The sequence below is a fragment of the Brienomyrus brachyistius genome, chromosome 21, assembly GCF_023856365.1.
Source record: "Brienomyrus brachyistius isolate T26 chromosome 21, BBRACH_0.4, whole genome shotgun sequence".
NCBI classification, from domain to species: Eukaryota; Metazoa; Chordata; class Actinopteri; order Osteoglossiformes; family Mormyridae; genus Brienomyrus; species Brienomyrus brachyistius.
In genome coordinates this window covers 9,607,073-9,629,857 of record NC_064553.1, presented here as the reverse complement: position 1 = coordinate 9,629,857, position 22,785 = coordinate 9,607,073, and the positions used below count along the sequence as shown (strand labels likewise).

The 22,785-nt window shown below is 49.2% G+C and overlaps 1 protein-coding gene across 3 annotated transcripts; it reads right to left on the bottom strand.

Annotated features, from left to right (window-relative positions):
• Positions 1–96: 96 nt before the first annotated feature.
• On the bottom strand, positions 97–22,473 carry rubcn (rubicon autophagy regulator). Of its 3 annotated transcripts, none has more exons than XM_048988495.1 (22): positions 22,361–22,473; positions 12,290–12,443; positions 11,613–11,696; positions 10,993–11,152; positions 10,613–10,719; positions 10,378–10,522; positions 9,319–9,726; positions 9,058–9,105; positions 8,168–8,272; positions 7,736–7,851; positions 7,376–7,580; positions 6,924–7,025; positions 5,788–5,862; positions 5,302–5,371; positions 4,654–4,786; positions 4,333–4,478; positions 4,151–4,215; positions 3,525–3,763; positions 2,552–2,613; positions 2,317–2,470; positions 2,139–2,232; positions 97–1,875 (listed from the first exon to the last, which is right to left on the bottom strand). In XM_048988495.1, the coding sequence occupies exons 1-22, from the start codon at positions 22,453–22,455 to the stop codon at positions 1,742–1,744; spliced, it is 2,901 nt and encodes a 966-aa protein (XP_048844452.1). In that variant the 5' UTR covers positions 22,456–22,473; the 3' UTR covers positions 97–1,741. The 3 variants fall into 3 exon arrangements, with proteins under 3 accessions (XP_048844452.1, XP_048844454.1, XP_048844453.1); XM_048988497.1 differs by lacking the exon at positions 22,361–22,473 and adding an exon at positions 21,885–22,212; XM_048988496.1 differs by lacking the exon at positions 9,058–9,105 and having other exon boundaries at positions 22,361–22,472.
• Between the last annotated feature and the right edge of the window lie 312 nt (positions 22,474–22,785).

Sequence of the window (22,785 nt, the reverse complement as noted above, 5' to 3'; positions counted from 1 at the left end):
GTAGTGTTAATGTGCTAATTGACTTTTGTGGACCAAAATATATACTGACTTCATCTTTCAGAGACAGAACACAAAGGAAAAAAGAGAGTCATCACAAACAGAGGAATCATTTATTGCTAATAATAATAATAATAATAATAATAATAATAATAATAATAATAACATAATCTTTTCACAATTTAAGTTACAGAAACATTCAGGACGGTTTGCCAATGGTGCACTTGCATCTCCATACATATGTAGCTCAGGTGAGGTAGAGGGTACAAGGGGGGCATGAGACCGACCAAAGGGGGGAGGGGGGGGTCGCACACAGCCAGCTACTTCTGACAAGCGAGCACCGCAACCTACCAGCTGTACCCACATCTCACTTCCCTCCTTCATTTTCACAGTCCAACATGAATAATCAACGATAAATTCAGCCATCAGCTATATTTTGGGACATTAACGGCTTTCATTCCCTCTCATCTCAGATTTTCTTTTATAAGCAATTCCACAAAAAAAAAATAAACATTTTAATTCTGTGACCTGAGCTGGCTATAAAGCCGTGTTTCCCAATCTGGTCCTCGAAGGACACAGCCGGTCCACATTTCTGCTCCCACCCAGCTCTCAGCAAAAATGTGGACCGGCTGTGTCCCTCAAGGACCAGATTGGAAAACACTGCTATAATGGGACAGATCTGCTTGAGACTTGCACAGTACTTGTTTCATAATGGGAGCTTGTACATGTATTCGTTTGTTTATTCGCTGGTTCATTCGTTCGTTGCCAGCAACGTCTTCCACTTTTGTCTGAACAAACCTTCATAACTTCTAGGACTATAGCTGCAGCACCAGTTTAAATGCAGAGGAACGAAAAGTAAATGCCGGGAATGCAATAGAAAGAACCGTGATGAGACAAAATGAGATAACGTAAGGGGGGAGGAATCCTCCAACATCCCCCCCCCCCCCAGGACAAATCATCTGCAGCCAATGGGCCATCCTTGTCCTCTGCAACCCCAACCCGTCCCCAACTTAGGAGTGCCTTCTTGAACTGATGCAAAATAAATAACATACTAAAGCCAAAAGACAGACAAAAATAAAAGTGCACACAACCCCTAACGGCCAAAGAACACATTTATGTTTGGATTCTTGCTTTCTTGCACCTCCCTCCTGCCCTGCAGCGTTTTACTCCCAGTCTGTCAACCATCCCATCACCTTCCTCCCCTCTACGTTGGACCTCTTCAAAGCTAACTCAGCTCAGCATAAGGGAAGAGGCTCCCTCTACTGGTGGGAGGACTCGGTCCTCAAAACCCAGTGCCGGTGACTGACCTAAGCAGAAAAGGCTGAAGTCAAAAAGTCAACCTACAATAACCGCCTCCCCCACCCATCATCAGGGGCTTCAAGGTCATTCAGCACATCAATAACCTTCAGTGAGAGCAAACCTCACACTATCAGGCTGGTAAAGCATTTCTACACACAAATATATAGAATCTGAATGAGCTGCATCTAAATATATATATTTCTTAAAATTCAGGAATACTAAAATATTGATCAGGTTCCTCTTGATGTGTAATTTCTACCACAGGCAGAGAAAGGCCCCAGAAGCCGAGACAAATCGGACAAAAACAAACTTGTTGCAGCTAGTGGGTGTATTTCTGAGTGTCCGTTTGGAAAGATAAAGGGTGGTGTTAAAGGGCTGGGGGTGGAGAGCCGTCCCACGGCATGGCTACGAGTCCACTTCTGCGCGCCTCCTCTCCTCACGCCTCCTATCCCCCGCCCTCATCCTCCTGATCCTCCATGTTCCGCCTGGCCAGCTTCTCCCTCCTCTCCGCGAATCGCCGGCACCGGGGGCACCCCAGGCCGGCCCGGAAGCAGCCCCGGTGGTAGCAGGCGTGGCACTCTGGAAGGACCAGGCAAACAGGGCATCGGTACCGCTGTGCGCTCACTTTACGCCGCACACTTAGTCATCTACAGATCAGGAGTCTACCAAGTATATATGGAGAGGATACAGAACACATACAAGCACATATCAGCCCTTTGGGTCTTTCATCTCCGTTTAAAAAAATAAATAAAAGCCTTTGTATATTATATTTTGTGAGGCACGCTGCATAATACAGATCAAAATGTGGTGCTATGCTGCATTCTGGCCAGTAGAGGGCTCACCTTCACATGCTCTGCACTTGCTGAGCTCGAAGGGGAAGATGATGTCCTGGTCATTGCCACAGAACTCGCAGACGAAGCCCTTAGCCTGGCAGAGCTGCGGATAGCATGACAATAAGGTGAGCGTGGGGTCACCTCTGCTCAGCTGCCAGCCACTTGTGCGCGCATGCCACCCCCTCACCACACAGTCCGCCACGTGCGCCGTGCCCTGGCGGAGCAGCTCCTGCAGCCGTGGGCCCAGCTCGCCTTTGCGGACGGCCTTGAGGTCGTTGAGAGAGAAGAGGTGCAGGTCCTCGGTCAGGTGGCAGGGGATGGCGTCAAACTGATCCAGTAGCCTGCCGGGAGAAACGGAGGCGGGCACTCAGAGAAGGCAGTGGGGCGCCCGGTCTCACGCACTGGCCGGGGAGCTCGCTTACTTTGTGGCGAAGCGGCATGTCTTCAGAAGAACCTTCATGTGGGACAGCTGCAGCCTCAGGAGCTAAGAGCGGAGACAGGAGATCGGATCCAGCGTTTACAGAAAGGCGACAGAATTCAGGGACAAAGCGCAGGGACATGGGGATCAATTTATCCTTCAGTCAATTTATACTTCCAAGCAAAGGTGTTTGGTCAACATACACGGGTCACTAGGAAAGCAGGCCTGGAGCCAGAGGGGGCCAGGGTGGGCCCACCAATCATAAGGCAGGGTGGACACCATGGCTGAGAAAATACCAACCAATCACAGATAGGTTGAATGAAGTCAACAGAAAGGCAGTTTGTAAAAATCTTCAGTACTCCCAAAAATACTTCCTAAGCCGCCCCCCCCAGAAGTTTCTGTGACCCCCCACTCTACATCTTAGGAGATGGTCCCATTAGCGCACAAAAATATTCGCCTCTCATTCAGTTCTATTCTATCTGCTCGATGCGACAAGAAAAAACAATTCGCTTCAAGGAGCAAAGTGAATTTGCGGGCGGTTTTCACTTCGACTTCATTCCGGTGTCGCATGGGTGGGCTTGACCCCTTCATTTGCCGTTACGACAAATTATAGCCGAACTGAGCCATGTATACCGCTAATGCATGGCAGTTACGTCAATTCCTGTTTATAAACACAGCACAAGTTAGCGTGCTTCTCACTGCCATACGGTATTTTCAAAATGAACACTACTCATTCACCGAATGAAAATACCGCCGTATCCCCAAACTACCGCGATATAAGATATTCTCTGGTCACATCCATTTTTGCTTGAAATCGGCGGAGAAGCTGGATCTTTTTCCACTCTACTGCGACCATAACTTCAGCGATGACGCCAGGCCCCCCTTCCGGTTACCAGGCAACATCAACAGCAAAGCAGGTGTCAGGTTTAAGGCGGCGTCTACAAAACAAGTTGTGTCCAAAACAGACGTTTGCTCACCCGCACGCTTTCCAGTGCCTTGACCTTCTTGTAGAGGCCGCCATTGACGTCGTTGGGGTTGAAGAGCGGGTCGCTGGCGATCTTGCCCAGCAGGTCCCTGGCGAAGTTGCTGACGGGGTATTTGCTGAAGTCCCACTTCTTCAGCACCCGGCCGGGCACCACGGCTTGGGCGTTGTCGTGGCAACACTGGCAGAAGTAGCGGCCCAGGTACTCGCAGTAGCGCAGCCTCTTAATGAAATCTTCACAAAGGGAAGGACCGGTCACGTGATAAAATCACATTTATTTATTTAGCAGCAACTGGGGGATAAGGGCCTTGCTCAGGGGCGCACTCTGCCGACCACGAGATCTGAACCAGCAACCTTCTGATCACGAGAAAAGTCGTAACCCACAGAGCCACACGCACTCTGCACTTCGTGAAGACAAATCTGACAACTGTGGCCAAGTCAGAGCATCACAGGAAGATGCATCATACAGATCGCAGCTGGGAGACGACCTAGACGCTCTTAAGAGTCTGTTCTGTTGTGTAACCGCGGCCAGAGAGAATACGACTTTACAAACCCACTGTAACGTCACCTCTGCTCTGCCCGGGCCGGCTGATACACGCCCGTCCGCTCAGCGAGCCTCACCTGGGTCAATGCGGATCCCACAGCCGGCGCACCGGTAGTTCTGCTTGGCCACAACCACCTTCCTCCTGAGGAGCACGGCAGAGGAGAGCGGCGAGTCGGTGAGGTTACGCTGTGATAAGCAGGACGGCCGGCTAAACCCCACACAGCCCCCAAAAACACCCCCGGCCCTGCGGCAGACTCACTTAGGCGCAGCGTGGATGTTGAAGATGATTTGAGGCCGAGGAGGAGCCCACTCCAGGTTCCCTCGCACCCGGATCCGCAGCTTGTAGATGTCAGCGTGTTCCCCGTCGTCGGGAGAGATGGGCAGGGATTTGGGGAGGGGCAGTAGCTGGGTGGCGGAGGGGATAGACGGAGGTCAGTCATTGGACAAGAAAAACATTGAACCTTTCTATACATACAGCTGTACGAGTCATAAACCATAAACACGGGGGGTCTATGAAAACAATTCTTTAACGATCCGGTCATTCCTGTTTGAGTGGTTGCTGTGCAGTGGCGCCCCCTACCTTCTGAGGGGCATCATGCTCCGGAACCAGCCATTCGAATTCGGAGGCGGCTGGTAGCTGCATCCCCTCGAACTGACGCAGCAAACCCATGGCCACCGACTCGGCCGAGTTGGACTGCAAGAGGGAGGGCGAACTGCGGGGGGAGGGGGAGTCAGTGGACATGACACACACACACACTCTTTAAAAGGAAAGTAGGAATCTGTCACTTTCACACACTATAAATATATTTTAGGAAGTGTGGGTTAGGATTTCACAAGAGATAATGGTTCAGAAGTTCATACAGTGATATGGAAGCAGCCGCTTATTCTCAGCCCTGCTGCACGTTTTTCCCCTTCTAACAAAGATAACTGACCGGCTCCTACCAACCCTCGGCTGACAACTGACACCTGGTTAAAAAAAAATAAAAAATTCCATCAACAGTAAGGCTTTACACGAGAAAACCACTTGCGAGACATGCTGACAGCAGATGGCCCTAATAATCCCGTGTTTTAAAATAAACTGTGGCAGCCTATTGGTTGTGGTATTCTAAAAACGTTAGTGACCCATAAAAGCGAAAGACGTCAGCAGCGCGGGTGTCGGGGTGGGGGGGGGGTATTTAGCCTATCTGGGCCGGGTTGAAAGGGGAGCAGACACACCCCAAGGACTCACATGGACTCAGAGCTGAGGAACGATCTGCCGCTGCTGGTGGTGCAGGCCGCACCCCGCCTGATGTCGGCGTCTGACGGAGGGAAACGGAGTGAGAGTGAGCAGATGAAGGCGGAGGAGGGCGAAGGGAAAGAGGAGACAGAGCGGGTGGGGTTAGCAAGGATGGGGGTGTGGGTGGGTCAGCACCAAGCAGGTGGAAGGTTATGGCTACAGATGAAAATGAGCCTTTGAGAGAGCGCCACCCCCAGGCCAACACATGGAAAAGCAGGCTCGCCCACACGCTCACACTCACCCAGTGAGACGCCCACTTTCCACACCACCGCCCCAAAAGCACACACTCCTAACACTGAGCTACAAGCTATAAGCACAGAAACTGCCACCGGCACACAAAAATATCAAGCCCAGCCCCCATTATATCCATCCCGGCTCCCTCCCTGACTCCACCCCCTCGGTGACTCCACCCCACCCTGACTCCGCCTCCCCAGATACCTGAGAATAGAGAGGCGAGTGATAGAGAAAGCCCGTTCCGGGACACCACCAGCAGGGATCCGCCCTCGCTGTCATCTGAAGGACAGAGACTTCACTGAGCACTCCTCCAGGGACACGCCCACACGTCACAGAAACAGTTCAAAGACCACAGTGACGAGTCCCCCAGAACAGGGGTGCCGACCCAGACCCCAGCTGCTACCCAGCATCCACCCACATTTCACCCAGAACAGGAAACATCAGCCACATCCACATAGACCCCGAGAGTGACGATGGCATCTCCACAGTAGACCAAAGCAGAACTTCTGAAAGCAGACGCCGCAGCCTGTGAGCCGCGTCCATCCAAGCACAGACGTTACGGGAACTTGCTGAGGCAGGTTTGACTCTGGCCGTGAGGCTATGGAATTACTCCACAGAAACGCTTCATTTTACATCAGTGTATAGCATGACGTCTCTCCACGCCGGCGCCAGAACACCTGCCATTCTGGTTCCAGCTAAAAAAAAAAAAAAGTAAAAAATTCTGCAACAAAACGCAAAGCGCCCTTAAGTGCCATCAAGCCCCACCCCGATCATGCTTTTATCCATCATGATCTTTTTTAGAAAGTCTTCAGCATTTGTACTGGTGTCGCGTTAAATCGTCTAACCAGCCTGAAAATTTAATGTTTTTTTGTATGACCAATGAGATCCATGGGGCCCTAGAAAGGGGAGTTTATTTCTGCGTAACTGAGTCAAATTAAACGCAAGGTGTCGTTCTACCTTCCTGCTCTGCTCTTCTCGTGCGGCTGGAAGTAACAGCAGCCCATCGAATCGCACAAAACGGGCTGCGAGACCCACGGACACACAGACGCGCAAATCACCCACTGGCCCCCCACCCCCACCCGTCTAGCAGCTACAGCAGAAACTTCCGGCTCATTGAACGCGCCACCTGCGTCTGGGGGGGGGGATTTTTCTCTCTGCTTCGTCATCTTGCACTCGCACCCTGATGAGAGAAGCCTCCAGATGGATGAACATAAAAAAAAAAAAAAAAGTGTGAATGGGGAGGGTGGGGGGTGAGGGGGGAGAGTGGGATGGTCACATACAGTGATGCCACTGCATGTCTCGTGGTAGGGGGGGCAGGGACACCTGCCCTCACTTTGTACCTTTCAGCTCGCACTCCTCGATGTCCTCGCTGGAGGCGGAGTCAGAGAGGTGCACGGAATTCTGGGAGCTGCGACCCGAGGCACTGCCCGTGGAGGTGAAGGCTGACCGGGCGAGAAAGTAGGAATTAATCACAGGCTACCCTGCTTACCCATAATGCCCCTCGGCGGGGCTGCTGCGGGATACGAGCAGGGAGGAAAGGTATGGAGTGGCAGACTACAGTCAGAGCACTTAAATTAGTATGATACATGGTAAACTGCTTCTTGGCTAATTTTTCCACCTGTTTTTTAGTGTAGCACATAAAATTTGAGACAAATTTTGCATCCCTGAGGCGTTTGGGCGAGACAAAATCTCCATGAAGCAACATGAATGTTCCACACCCGTGTGGTAACACGGGGAGGGGGGGTACTGTGCCTGCAGACGAGCGGGACAATGTGGCAGCCAGCCCACCCACCTCTCTGCGACCGCACATCACGCTTGCTGCGGATCTGCTGCCTGCGCAGACGGATCTTCTGCTTCAGCTGCTGAATCTCGCAGTCACTGTCGCCCTCCTCCTCCTCCTCATCCTCCTCCCCCGCCCGTGGCCGGCGCCGCAGGTTACATTTCATCAACTCGATGGCGGCGATCAGTGACTCCGATATGCTGAAATGGGCATTCTCCTGGGGGGGGGAGCCAGGGTACAGGGGGGCAGGATCACGCACAGGTCTCTTACAGTGAATTCACCGACTTCGTACGTCAGCCATTCGTATGGTTCTCCTGCCCGCTGTCGGCACTGCCTCCTGGCCAACCAGCTTCGAGGGGGGAGGAGTCTAACCTTTTCAAGATCGGCACAGCTGCCGAAGTCCTGCTCTGAGAGGTAGCTGATGAGGCTCTGACCCTTGGAGGGCCGCCGGAACATACTCTCCGAAGTGCCGCTGTGCTGGGAGCCCTCTGCCGTCAGACAAACAGAAAGGTCACCGGACTCCGCGGAGGGAGCGGAGCTCAGAGCGACCAATAGGTCCAATGCAGGAAGGAGGGGGGGCTGAAACTGGCATTCAGGGCTGGAGGGCGGCTCCAAATCCCCAGACCTTTAACAGATTTAAATTAGCACCTTATTTGTACCTGAAAAGGGGGCGGGACTTATTGTCCAAATAAGGGCATTGCATCAAACCAGTCAGAAGTCAGAGGGGAAACCAGCACGGAATGAGATCTGCTCGTAGCAGCCTGATTGGACCACTGAGTCTGGCGCCAGATATCCTGCACTTACCCGACTCCATGTAGAGCGAGCCGAGGGTGCCGGTCTCGCCGCTCGAGGCCGAGAAGGAGCCGTGGTCTTTCGCCGCACGGCCATTTGAGGACGACGACGACGACTCTGTCGCGCAAATACACAAACGCCCATGGTCATGCTGCAGCATTAGCAGGCACGCCCTACCGACGCCAACATACGTGTCAAAGTAAAAACAGACACACGTACACCGTGAAGCGACACAAAAAACAAAAAACATGGTATATCTGGGACAGACTCTGCTGCAGGACTTTCAGTAACTTCAGACCACTTTGCACAAGACCAACACAGACACCAAAATCGTCTGACTGCACTTTCCCACTTTTACTAGAAATGCCGTCTCATTCACAGAAGTACTGAACCACAAATATGTGACAAACTCGGTTCCCGTGGCCTGAACCTAGAGCAGGGGTCTCAAACCGCAGTCCTGGGGGGCCGGAGCCCTGTGTAGCTTAGTTCTCTCCTTGTTGACTCGGCTCAAGAGTTGTGTGGTAATTAGCACAAGGAGTTGAATCAGGTGTGTTAAATGAGGGGAAAACCAAAACTGTGTAGGGCCCCGGCCCCCTAGGACTGGAGTTTGAGACTGGGTGGTCTTCCCCACTCCAGGCTGCCGCTTCTTCCCACTCATTCAAAGCCCTGACAAAAACGTCCAGCCTGACCAAGGCCGCGTCCTACGCAGTGAGGCCATCACGAGCACACAGAACGTCAATGTAATGATGCCAAGAAAACCAAAAGGACCATTGAACAAACAAAAAAAAGAAAAGAAAAGAGCACAGATGTGAAATGCCAGCTGAAGGCAGTCGGGGGAGGAGGGTCATGCTGCAGGGGATGTGGAAAGACAGGGGATGTGCAGCAGCAAGACACTGCCAAACCTGCTATAGGGTCCTCTACTATAACGGTGATGTTCCTGTGTCTCCCTCCTCCATAGAGCCAGACAGAAGGGGAGAAAGAGAAGGGTTAGGGTGACAGCGGTTACAGGAAGACCAGCAGGGAGGAAACTCGAGATGTGCTCAGCTGAGGGTAACCGGAAGCGATATCAGGCGAGTCGTTCTTTGTGGTTTTGATCGCGTGCTCACGGACGCCCCCCTAGAGGCCCCCAGAGGTCAGCGCAGCTGCCCGCTCATCATCCTCACCTTGACCGTGCTTCAGGGCCACCCCGGTGTCGGAAAGGGACCGACTGTGTCCCCGGCTGCTGCGGACGGACGTCCCCAGGCCCTCCGTGAAGGAGGAACAGCGGACCGGTGGTGGGGCCAGGGTGGTCGAGGTAGACCGAATCGCAGGCCCCTCCCCCGTCACGCCCGAGGCGGAGCCTGCAGAGTCGCGCCGCCACCTCCGCCGGCCGAGGTTCCCTATTGCCAGGTACTCGGGCCCGTCGTCCAGATCGCCGTCCGCAGAGTCCCCAACGTCTCCGGGCTGAGTTGGGCTAGCCTCCGTCACAGAGATCTGGGGCTCTGGCGGGGAGCTGGTCGAGTCAGGCGGTCCTTGCTGGCCAGATCTGCAAGCCCAGGGTGCCCCAGAGGAACCATCTGACAGGAGGGACCCTGAGGAACAGAGTATCCCCAGCAATAAACCCTACATGTGGACCCTTCCACCACAAAACACAAGGTTCGTGATGATCACCAGTGCGAATGGTGACCCTTCCACAGCCCATTCGGTTGGATATGATGACAAAGGACACACCCATCGCGGCATCGCGGGAGCAGAGAGAGACATGGAGACTTGCTTGCCAGGGAAATCACGCTCTAACAGGCCTTAACCCTTGTATTCTTGTTGTCGTTAATGTTAATGGTTGCATTTCCCTATTGTTGTGCGCGTGTTTGCCTGTGTCTTGTGTGTAGCCGGTCCAATCCTGTGCATCTTGCAGTTCGGCGTCTGACAAACTTGTGTGTCCTAACTGTGTATTTGGTGTTACACTAGTATACAAAAAGGAATCTGGGCGAGGAATTTGTTCGTCGACCAAATTTGGTATGTGAACTAATGCATTTTTTTTTCCATGAAATTTTTGGTCACAAACCAAATAATTCGTAGACCACAGCATTCGTGAACCGCAGGTACCACTGAATTATTATTGCCAATAATATTATTATTAATGAAAACTGTGAAATACATTATCTCATTAAATTCAAACAAGCGGTACAGAGGTCACAGCAACCCCTAGAGGGACACACTTTGAACGGACACTGTTGTCATACCTGTGTGGCCGTCCTGCAGGGACGACTGGGAGACAGTGAGGCACCGTGGCGGTAGCCCCCCCAGGCCCCCCCCACCGGCCAAAGGCAACATGCAGAGGCTGTGGCTCTTTGGCAGGCCGGGCAGCGGCTCCCTTAGGGACGACAACTGTAGGGAAAGATGGGCGGGGTCAGCAGTACAGGTGATAGCCAATCAGGGAATATAATGGGTGGAGCATGTTTGGGAGGCGGGGCTAACCATGCCCGTGTCCACAAGGGCCAGCAGCCGGGGGTCATTCTGCTCCACGGCCTCCAGACACTGGAACATGGCTCCCACATGAGGCTCGCTCAATAGGAAGGCCTCATCTGAGACAGGGGGAGTCCAATTTACTCATCATTTGGACACATTGCCGCCATACCTTCAGCTCATGACTTAAGCATACCTCCCATTCATTTAAATGGTACATTCCTGACCCTAATCTCACATGGTCACTGGAATGTGTGATGCAGAAACACACAATCAAAGAATCTGTTCCTGACAGGAAGCTAAAAAAAAGCCTTAGGTCATGCGGCCGCCTGGAAAATGACCCTACTTTCTCGTTCTTTTAAAAGACACACGGACGAGGTGCTGCTTCTCACCATTGTAGAACTTGCGCGTGTTGGCGGTGCATTTCAGCAGCGGCCGCAGCTGGCCGGACAGACAGTGGACCTGCAGGCTGTGCAGCAGCCAGCGCTCTGCCTTGTGCGCCTCCCCCACGCCCATAGCCCCACTGCCCAGCACCGGCTCCAGGTGGCTGAACTGCGGGGGGGGCGACACGGGTACAAGTGTTCAGGCGGGAGGCTCGAGCAGAGCGACGGTGTCCCCGTGTCAGACAAGGGCCTCGAGCGACACACAGTCCCGGAAGGCGGGTTCAGGGCTCCCTGCAATTCATCACGTCAAGAGTCGCGGGTGAATTACGACTAAAAGCACAGCACTACGTAACCAAAGCTGCATTCCGGAAACGAGCCTGGCATTGTCACACCTGTGGTATTAATAACCACTTTACTGAGGAATTCGCAAGCCCTCTCCACCGAGTCAGCCGTCGTCATTCCCTATGCCCTAATTCCGCGTTCCAGTTCCAGGCGTCATCGGATTCCACTGCAAACCAGGAGGGAAAAAACGAAAAGAGAGAAGAAGAGAAAAAAAAAAAAAAAAAAAAAAAAAAACAGGCTCTGCAAAGTATTTAAGCGGGGCTGGGGGGGAACACTGCATCTCTTACCTGCTCGACGTGAACAGCCAGGTGGGGGCTGACCTGACGGATGCACCACACAAACCGCCAGAAATCCTTCTGTTTACTGTAAACCTGCGACAGAAAAACACTCCGCGTCTTGGCTTTGAGGCTACAGCCGTACTTCACCGTCACAATCAGAGCACAATTCCTGCATCTGCAGCTACTGCCAGCCTGCTACTCTCACCAGGTAACATTATCGCAACAAACGGGAAAAATACCGAATGACAAGCTAGTGTTTACCGAAGGAAAAAATACACAGCTTATGAGAACATTCCTCTGCTACCTAAAGTGACGAGATTTTTATTGTCTTCAACACAGCAAAATAAAACTATTTAAATTCAATCACAACGCATCACACAATAACCACTCCGCGATGATACTTTGTTGACTGTGACTCTTTATACTCAACAGGTTAGATGAAACAAAACCTTGGTCTGGATTTTTACGTTCTGGACCTGAACTTTGCTTGGGACTATCAACTTCACAGCTTTTAGTTCAGCCTTGTGGTCTCTGTCTCCATGCCCTTAAACTCTTTGCTACCCACTGACTGACCCATCAACCTGAGAGTGGTACATCAGGACTTCCAGGATCCATCAACTTACCATCAGCAGGTGCCACCTTGCTGCCCAACCCTGACACCATCCCAGGCCCCTGCTCCTCCCTACCTGCTCCTGCTTCAGGCCATGGCTCAGAATGTTGTTGAAGTCCTTGTGGAGCCGCTGCAGGCCACCGTAGCGGGACCACACATTGGGGTTGTTGGTGGACAGCAGACCCTCCACCGTGGTCTTCAGGCTGGAGAGTAGCTTCCAGCGCTCTCGCCTGTCCGGGACGACAACAAAGGACAGCGTCTGTAAAAACTCAGAACTCAAGCACACCAACCTATATTTACGCAATTCTGTCTGGTAAATTAAATTCACGGTAAATATGTTCGTTACGCAGAAGTAGCCAGTCTTCAGAGAGAAGATGTAAATCAGAAGGTGCTGAAACATTTCAAGTACTATGACAGCGGTGGGGGTATAGGGGGGACACGGGGGCCAATATATGGGGGTGAAAACATGCTAGACATTTAAAAAAAAAAAAAACAGATCTAGATTAATAAAAGGACAGAGGTGAAAACTATATGTAAATTAAAATACTGATAATAAAATTAGATACTTTATTGATTCCGATGGGGAAATTCTCCTCACACCCCCTCCAACTTGCTCTCTGTTGGTGGGCGTCGTTGTCGTCTGATATACATATATCATTTTTCACATTTTCACTATATAATTTCAACCAGAGAGCTACCTGATCCTTGCAAATATGTGCTGGAACGCAGTCAGGATTCGGCACAAATTAAGCACTGTTGGTGTTATAATTAATCGTACATTTTTTAAGAAGAATCACTTTCCTTTATGCTCCTCGAGTCAGCATTTGGTAGCAGTCCTCAGTTATGTACTTGGACAGACAGAAGCGGCACCCATTCGCGGATGGGTCTCCAAAAGACAGACAAGCCATTTTAAGACTAACCTGAAACCAGTCAAGCTAAAAATGCCTGTTAAAAAGAATCATGCGTCACATGATCGACAAATAAAACGGGGCCTGGTAGCCTGATACCCCGTGGCTTGCAAGCTGCGGAGAATGAACCTTTTCTGCCTAATTGCAGAACGTGAAATGCGGCGAAAGGACAAACAATGTTTCAACTCATAACTAGTACAGGCCCACACACCTACAGGCTGCCACGAGTATAAAGGACATTCAGATCTGTTATAAACTTGAACGAAAACCTGAGGCACAGATCTCCCCCGGAAAGGCCCGAGAAGCGGCAGTAATATCAGCCATCGCGTTATGCCGGGGGCGGGGGGGATCACACAAGCACGGATCTCATAAGTATTATTGGCGCATTTCGCGTCAAAGGGCTGCGGACACACGCGCACAGAATCGTTTTGTTTGTTTATTTATACTTGTTGAACAAACACAGCAATTTAACTTAGTGCGCGTAAAGTTCTACGGCAACCAAGCAGCAACTGTAACAAATTTAAAAAGAAATTTATATTTCTGTGTATATTTGTAACCAAAGACGGGGGGATTATCCATCTGTAAAAGAAATCAATTTCGTACACAATTTCTTGGCATTACCGCCATGCATTTTCTCGAACACTCTAAAGAGTCATTTTCAAAAGCCATAAAAAAATCTACACTTATGAATTAAAAAACTTGGCAATTAGAATGAAATTACTACAAACAGAATCTAACGTGTGTGTCGATGCACAGCAGCAGACGCTGGAGATGGAACAACTTTGACCTTATCTTCATGAAAATGCCGTTTTAACACTAGATTTACCGAGTTTTTATTCTCTGCTGAGAGTCCCAAGGTGTTTGTCACCCCTGCTGTGATTTTCACAGGTCTTCAGCCCCATCCTCCTCCTGCTTTTGTTGTGCAAACACACCCATTACCTGTGAGGCCTGGCGCATTTGCATTTTTTACTCAGAGTAGCTCAAATCCAAGGCAGGCTAAACCTCTGTGTGTGACATGGAAACCTTCACAAAAGTCTGCCATATCTATACCAAATATCCCACACGCTGACTGACCTGCAAATATGAAAGACGCACATTCACAAAATATATGGAAACACAAGTCTGTGTTATTTATAAAACAAATTGAGTGAAAATAGAATGAAAAGTTGCTAATAGAATGAAATGAATAAAATGAAAACATGCTAACACTTCAGTCTCCAATGCATGTTTGTATATAAATGTCATAAGCTGAGTGAAGTCATGGTCCATGGCTCATACACATACAGAATAAAATGTCATTTCATTTTCATTGGCCATCACTGAATTATAACACCAAAAGTGAATTTTGTTTTTATGTGATCTCTCCAGCTTTGCATGTTTGGCTGTTCATGTAAAAATTGATGTATCCGTGCCTCAGTTCCAGGTTCATCTCTTCGTCATCTTTCTGCCTTTTGTCTCAGTGGTTACTGTCCCACACAGTCTGTCTATCTTTCAAAGTCTGTGTTTGCAGCGTTTGAAAACCCAGTGACCATCATCCCTGTATTTGGCAATGGAGTTCCTTGGCTAGAAGAATCGGAAACAATCTTCTTTTTCCTTTCCACCCTGTAGATGCTTTGTACAGAACGTAGGCATTCACGGCCACCAAGTCCAGCATGTTGTAAAACACAGCTACTGGCCACTTGCTTGTTGCTGCTCGTACTGAATACATGCGCGCCATTCTAAACACTGACGTGGAGAATTCCTCTCCCTGTGCAGTGTCCTTTGCCAATGGAGGAAGTTCACGGCAAACGTTATTCACCATGCCCAGTAAAGTGAAGCAGTCTGTGTGACAGTGACAGTGAGGTGAAGAAATTGTCCATTGTGACATTTCTCCCGTCATCCAGAAATGACTCCATCAGACTCATGACCACGTTCTCTGCCAGCCTTCACCAAGAACTGTGCTGAAAGTTTCACTCCAGGAGAACACATGAACATAGATGTACAGCTGTTCTCGACCAAGGTTCATTGTCCATGCAGTATATTTACATTTACATTTACAGGATTTGGCAGACGCCCTTAGCCAGAGCGACTTACATAAGTGCTTTGAGACTCTGCAATGAATTTCCGATGCTAGCTCAATAAGGACCCCAGCTACGAATACTATCTCTGAGAACGCCATTGAGTAGTGCAGAATTTTTATTTTATTTTATTTTTTTAAAACACACACCAGAAAAAGAGTCGAGTAAGAATATAGAAGTTCTACGTCAGGTATTTCTGAAAAAGAAAAGTTTTGAGTCGTCGCTTGAAGACATTCAAGGATTCAGCTGTTCGGACATCTAGGGGGAGTTCATTCCACCAATTAGGTGCCAGGACAGAGAAGAGCCGAGACGCGTGTCTTCCTTGTGCCTTGAGGGGAGGTGGGACCAGTCGAGCAGTGCTGGAGGATTGGAGAGATCGTGGTGCAGAGCGGGGTGTGATGAGGTCCTTTAGGTAGGATGGTGCCAGAGAATTTTTGGCTTTGTATGCGAGCATCAGTGTTTTGAATCTGATGCGTGCAGCTACAGGAAGCCAGTGGAGGGAGCGCAGCAAAGGAGTGGTGTGGGAGAACTTGGGAAGGTTGAAAACAAGACGAGCAGCTGCATTCTGAATCAGTTGGAGGGGACGGATGGCGCTCAGTGGTAAACCCGCTAGAAGCGAGTTGCAGTAGTCAAGGCGTGAGATGACGAGGGACTGGACGAGTATCTGGGTAGCCTGGGTGGAAAGAAATGGACGTATCCTCCTGATGTTAAAGAGGAGAAACCGACAAGAGCGAGAAAGACTGGCGATATGTGAGGAAAATGACAACCGATCATCTATGGTAACTCCAAGGTTTCTAGCAGAAACCGAAGGACGGATCAGGGAATTGTCAAAGGAGATCGCAAGGTCCTGGAGGGGGGATGAGTCAGCCGGGATGTAAAGCAACTCAGTTTTACTAGTGTTGAGTTTTAGCTGGTGAGTGGTCATCCAAGATGAGATGTCTGCCAAGCATGTAGAGATCTTAGTGGAGACATGAGTGTCTGAGGGAGGGAAGGAGAGGATGAGTTGAGTGTCATCGGCATAGCAGTGGTAGGAGAAGCCATGTGAGGATATAACTTCGCCAAGAGATTTAGTGTAGAGGGAGAATAGGAGAGGGCCAAGAACCGAGCCCTGAGGGACACCGGTGGAAAGACAACGTAGAGTAGATATGGATCCATTCCATGTCACTTGGTATATCGCATCCAAGCCGGACAAATTTGGGATCAAGTTCTGGATGGCCACGGATTTGGAGACCAAATACGTCTGCAACGTGTCCCCTAACTTGGGAAAGGACCCCAGTCACCAGAAAAGGGAGAGGCTGGCAGAGAACATGGTCATGAGTCTGATGGAGCCATTTCTGGATGACGGGAGAAATGTCACAACGGACAATTTCTTCACCTCACTGGCACTGTCACACAGACTGCTTCAGCGCAAAACAACACTACTGAGCACAGGGAATAAAGTTTGGTATGAACTTCCTCCAATTTCAAAGGACACTGCACAGCAAGAGGAATTTTCCGCGTCAGTGCTTAGAAGTGGCAGTGTCTCCTTGACAATTTATGCACCTAAAAAAACAAGATTGTGTGTGTTCTGAGTTCTTTGGACCAAGATGTGGCGATCTGTGAAGGCAGAAAGAGGAAACCCAACACGATAACAGACTATAACCACATGAAGGTATGTGAATGTGTGTATAATTTTACATCAGTGCTACAATGTTTTCTGATATGTACTATACAGGCCTATATAGAAAGAAGGTAGAAAAAAAGCAAATACACTCATGACTCTCTCTCTCTCTGCTGTTATCGTGTGGTGTAAATGTGTTGGACCAAATGGCGCGCATGTATTCCGTAAGAGCAGCAACATGCAGGTGGCCAGTAGCTGTATTTTACAACATGCTGGACCTGGTGGTGGCAAATTCCTACGTTCTGTACAAGGCATGTACAGGGTGGGAAGGCAAAAGAAGATTATTTTTGAGTCATCTAGCCAAGGAACTCCATTGCCAATTTATGCCACAAAAGGCTATGGGGACAGAGGAAGGCTGCTGCTGTGCCAGGACTTGTATGGACAACTCAGTGTCAGGTACAGGAGAACTGCAACAGAAACCGCAGCAGGTTTACCAGTGCAAAGTGTTACAAATTCACTTGCGCCAAATGCAGGGATGATGGTCACTGGGTCTGCAAACACTGCAAAGTTTGAAACACTCAATTTTTTTTATAAATAAAACAGACTTGTGCTTCCATATATTTTGTGAATGTGTGTCTTTCATATTTGTAGGTCAGTCAGCGTGTGGGATATTTGGTATAGATATGGCAGACTTTTGTGAAGGTTTCCATGTCACACACAGAGGTTTAGCCTGCCTTGGATTTTAGCTGCTCTGAGTAAAAAAATGCAAATGTGCCAGGCCTCACAGGTAATGGGTGTGTTTGCACAACAAAAGCAGGAGGACAATGGCCCAAGAAACTCTCAGCAGGGATGCTAGTAGGTGTTAGGCCCAGGGAATTTACGCAAATTTGCGTAGATTTGGCAGTTCTAGTGTTAAAACACACCTTAACCCCGAGCACCACAAGTCAACATTACAATCATAACCTGGCTGATAAACGGACTATTTTTTTTTCTTCATAAAGGATACAGTCTGGAAATTGTGTAACACGTGCACGTGCCGAATTACGTATATGTTTTTACTGCGATTATAAAAATTTAAATAAAACAACCTGATCATACAAAACGCCACCGGTCCACCTTCAGATGCAATTCAGCAGCAGCCCAGACTCACAGCGGTCGGTTTATTAGGTACACCTGCTTGTTAATGCAACCAGAGATTTACCAAAAGTAAATACGTAAAGCGCAAGTCTAGGGGACAGGTAATATATGGCCATGCATTGGAATGGTTAACATATTTAATCTAAGCAACATTAACACTAGATTTACCGAGTTTTTATTCTCTGCTGAGAGTCCCAAGGTGTTTGTCACCCCTGCTGTGATTTTCACAGGTCTTCAGCCCCATCCTCCTCCTGCTTTTGTTGTGCAAACACACCCATTACCTGTGAGGCCTGGCGCATTTGCATTTTTTACTCAGAGTAGCTCAAATCCAAGGCAGGCTAAACCTCTGTGTGTGACATGGAAACCTTCACAAAAGTCTGCCATATCTATACCAAATATCCCACACGCTGACTGACCTGCAAATATGAAAGACGCACATTCACAAAATATATGGAAACACAAGTCTGTGTTATTTATAAAACAAATTGAGTGAAAATAGAATGAAAAGTTGCTAATAGAATGAAATGAATAAAATGAAAACATGCTAACACTTCAGTCTCCAATGCATGTTTGTATATAAATGTCATAAGCTGAGTGAAGTCATGGTCCATGGCTCATACACATACAGAATAAAATGTCATTTCATTTTCATTGGCCATCACTGAATTATAACACCAAAAGTGAATTTTGTTTTTGTGTGATCTCTCCAGCTTTGCATGTTTGGCTGTTCATGTAAAAATTTATGTATCCGTGCCTCAGTTCCAGGTTCATCTCTTCGTCATCTTTCTGCCTTTTGTCTCAGTGGTTACTGTCCCACACAGTCTGTCTATCTTTCAAAGTCTGTGTTTGCAGCGTTTGAAAACCCAGTGACCATCATCCCTGTATTTGGCAATGGAGTTCCTTGGCTAGAAGAATCGGAAACAATCTTCTTTTTCCTTTCCACCCTGTAGATGCTTTGTACAGAACGTAGGCATTCACGGCCACCAAGTCCAGCATGTTGTAAAACACAGCTACTGGCCACTTGCTTGTTGCTGCTCGTACTGAATACATGCGCGCCATTCTAAACACTGACGTGGAGAATTCCTCTCCCTGTGCAGTGTCCTTTGCCAATGGAGGAAGTTCACGGCAAACGTTATTCACCATGCCCAGTAAAGTGAAGCAGTCTGTGTGACAGTGACAGTGAGGTGAAGAAATTGTCCATTGTGACATTTCTCCCGTCATCCAGAAATGACTCCATCAGACTCATGACCACGTTCTCTGCCAGCCTTCACCAAGAACTGTGCTGAAAGTTTCACTCCAGGAGAACACATGAACATAGATGTACAGCTGTTCTCGACCAAGGTTCATTGTCCATGCAGTATATTTACATTTACATTTACAGGATTTGGCAGACGCCCTTAGCCAGAGCGACTTACATAAGTGCTTTGAGACTCTGCAATGAATTTCCGATGCTAGCTCAATAAGGACCCCAGCTACGAATACTATCTCTGAGAACGCCATTGAGTAGTGCAGAATTTTTATTTTATTTTATTTTTTTAAAACACACACCAGAAAAAGAGTCGAGTAAGAATATAGAAGTTCTACGTCAGGTATTTCTGAAAAAGAAAAGTTTTGAGTCGTCGCTTGAAGACATTCAAGGATTCAGCTGTTCGGACATCTAGGGGGAGTTCATTCCACCAATTAGGTGCCAGGACAGAGAAGAGCCGAGACGCGTGTCTTCCTTGTGCCTTGAGGGGAGGTGGGACCAGTCGAGCAGTGCTGGAGGATTGGAGAGATCGTGGTGCAGAGCGGGGTGTGATGAGGTCCTTTAGGTAGGATGGTGCCAGAGAATTTTTGGCTTTGTATGCGAGCATCAGTGTTTTGAATCTGATGCGTGCAGCTACAGGAAGCCAGTGGAGGGAGCGCAGCAAAGGAGTGGTGTGGGAGAACTTGGGAAGGTTGAAAACAAGACGAGCAGCTGCATTCTGAATCAGTTGGAGGGGACGGATGGCGCTCAGTGGTAAACCCGCTAGAAGCGAGTTGCAGTAGTCAAGGCGTGAGATGACGAGGGACTGGACGAGTATCTGGGTAGCCTGGGTGGAAAGAAATGGACGTATCCTCCTGATGTTAAAGAGGAGAAACCGACAAGAGCGAGAAAGACTGGCGATATGTGAGGAAAATGACAACCGATCATCTATGGTAACTCCAAGGTTTCTAGCAGAAACCGAAGGACGGATCAGGGAATTGTCAAAGGAGATCGCAAGGTCCTGGAGGGGGGATGAGTCAGCCGGGATGTAAAGCAACTCAGTTTTACTAGTGTTGAGTTTTAGCTGGTGAGTGGTCATCCAAGATGAGATGTCTGCCAAGCATGTAGAGATCTTAGTGGAGACATGAGTGTCTGAGGGAGGGAAGGAGAGGATGAGTTGAGTGTCATCGGCATAGCAGTGGTAGGAGAAGCCATGTGAGGATATAACTTCGCCAAGAGATTTAGTGTAGAGGGAGAATAGGAGAGGGCCAAGAACCGAGCCCTGAGGGACACCGGTGGAAAGACAACGTAGAGTAGATATGGATCCATTCCATGTCACTTGGTATATCGCATCCAAGCCGGACAAATTTGGGATCAAGTTCTGGATGGCCACGGATTTGGAGACCAAATACGTCTGCAACGTGTCCCCTAACTTGGGAAAGGACCCCAGTCACCAGAAAAGGGAGAGGCTGGCAGAGAACATGGTCATGAGTCTGATGGAGCCATTTCTGGATGACGGGAGAAATGTCACAACGGACAATTTCTTCACCTCACTGGCACTGTCACACAGACTGCTTCAGCGCAAAACAACACTACTGAGCACAGGGAATAAAGTTTGGTATGAACTTCCTCCAATTTCAAAGGACACTGCACAGCAAGAGGAATTTTCCGCGTCAGTGCTTAGAAGTGGCAGTGTCTCCTTGACAATTTATGCACCTAAAAAAACAAGATTGTGTGTGTTCTGAGTTCTTTGGACCAAGATGTGGCGATCTGTGAAGGCAGAAAGAGGAAACCCAACACGATAACAGACTATAATCACATGAAGGTATGTGAATGTGTGTATAATTTTACATCAGTGCTACAATGTTTTCTGATATGTACTATACAGGCCTATATAGAAAGAAGGTAGAAAAAAAGCAAATACACTCATGACTCTCTCTCTCTCTGCTGTTATCGTGTGGTGTAAATGTGTTGGACCAAATGGCGCGCATGTATTCCGTAAGAGCAGCAACATGCAGGTGGCCAGTAGCTGTATTTTACAACATGCTGGACCTGGTGGTGGCAAATTCCTACGTTCTGTACAAGGCATGTACAGGGTGGGAAGGCAAAAGAAGATTATTTTTGAGTCATCTAGCCAAGGAACTCCATTGCCAATTTATGCCACAAAAGGCTATGGGGACAGAGGAAGGCTGCTGCTGTGCCAGGACTTGTATGGACAACTCAGTGTCAGGTACAGGAGAACTGCAACAGAAACCGCAGCAGGTTTACCAGTGCAAAGTGTTACAAATTCACTTGCGCCAAATGCAGGGATGATGGTCACTGGGTCTGCAAACACTGCAAAGTTTGAAACACTCAATTTTTTTTATAAATAAAACAGACTTGTGCTTCCATATATTTTGTGAATGTGTGTCTTTCATATTTGTAGGTCAGTCAGCGTGTGGGATATTTGGTATAGATATGGCAGACTTTTGTGAAGGTTTCCATGTCACACACAGAGGTTTAGCCTGCCTTGGATTTTAGCTGCTCTGAGTAAAAAAATGCAAATGTGCCAGGCCTCACAGGTAATGGGTGTGTTTGCACAACAAAAGCAGGAGGACAATGGCCCAAGAAACTCTCAGCAGGGATGCTAGTAGGTGTTAGGCCCAGGGAATTTACGCAAATTTGCGTAGATTTGGCAGTTCTAGTGTTAAATGTGCGATTGCTGGTGCTGAACGTGGTGTATCCAACCTCGCTGAAACACTCACTTTCCTTAAATGTTCACGTTACGGTGATGCACCATGTTAAGATCAGAAGTTACAGCAAACAGGAAGACCGCAGGTGTCGAAGCAACACCTCGGTTTAACAGTGGTGTGCAGAAAGGCTCCGTTGCATGTATATCTACCCTCCAGGGCAGACGAAAGTCAGTCTGAGCCGGTGCTGGCCAAGTGTACTTAATAAAGCGGCTGCTGAACGCACATCTGCCTCTTAATGTAGTATAAAAAGGCGCCCCGCAGGCGCGCAGATCTGCAGCCGGCTGCACGGCGGTCCGGTGCGCCCACCACAGTAAGTCTTATCGGGTCACCCGAAGAGCTAGCAGGCTAGCCGGTCATGTGCTGAAGCATAGCCCAAAAACCGCTATAAGGGATCGACAGGCGGGGGTGGGATGCAGGCTTTTTACAGCGTCCCAGACAAAAATAACTCCGCCGAGACCCAAGGGCCAGGAAGTAGGCGGCTTACTCGCCGGTACATCGATGAACACCGCCGCCCAGCTCGGGTCATTGAACCATTAGCTTCATGGTGACCGGGGTGTAGCGCCTGCCGATTAGGCGGCATCATGGAAACTCCTGTCTGGCCGCAGCTGCATGGATCAGAGATGCACCTACCTGTGTTCCCCGGCCTCTACGTCGGTAATCTCCATGATTGCATCTGTGTGCCGCGATCGGCACTTGGTGGGTGTGGGGGGCTGGGGGGGATATCACCTCCGACTTCCTTCACCTCCCACTCAGAAGCAAATAGCGCTGTCAAAGCTGCCCGCTGGTCCACTTTTAAACCAGGCTGATGGGGAGGCGCTTTCTGCTGGGCATCGGCGGCCGCGCTACTCCATCGTTTCGCCGACTCTCAGTAGCTGTCAAAGTCTGGAACGCACCACCGCCTACACTCACGCTA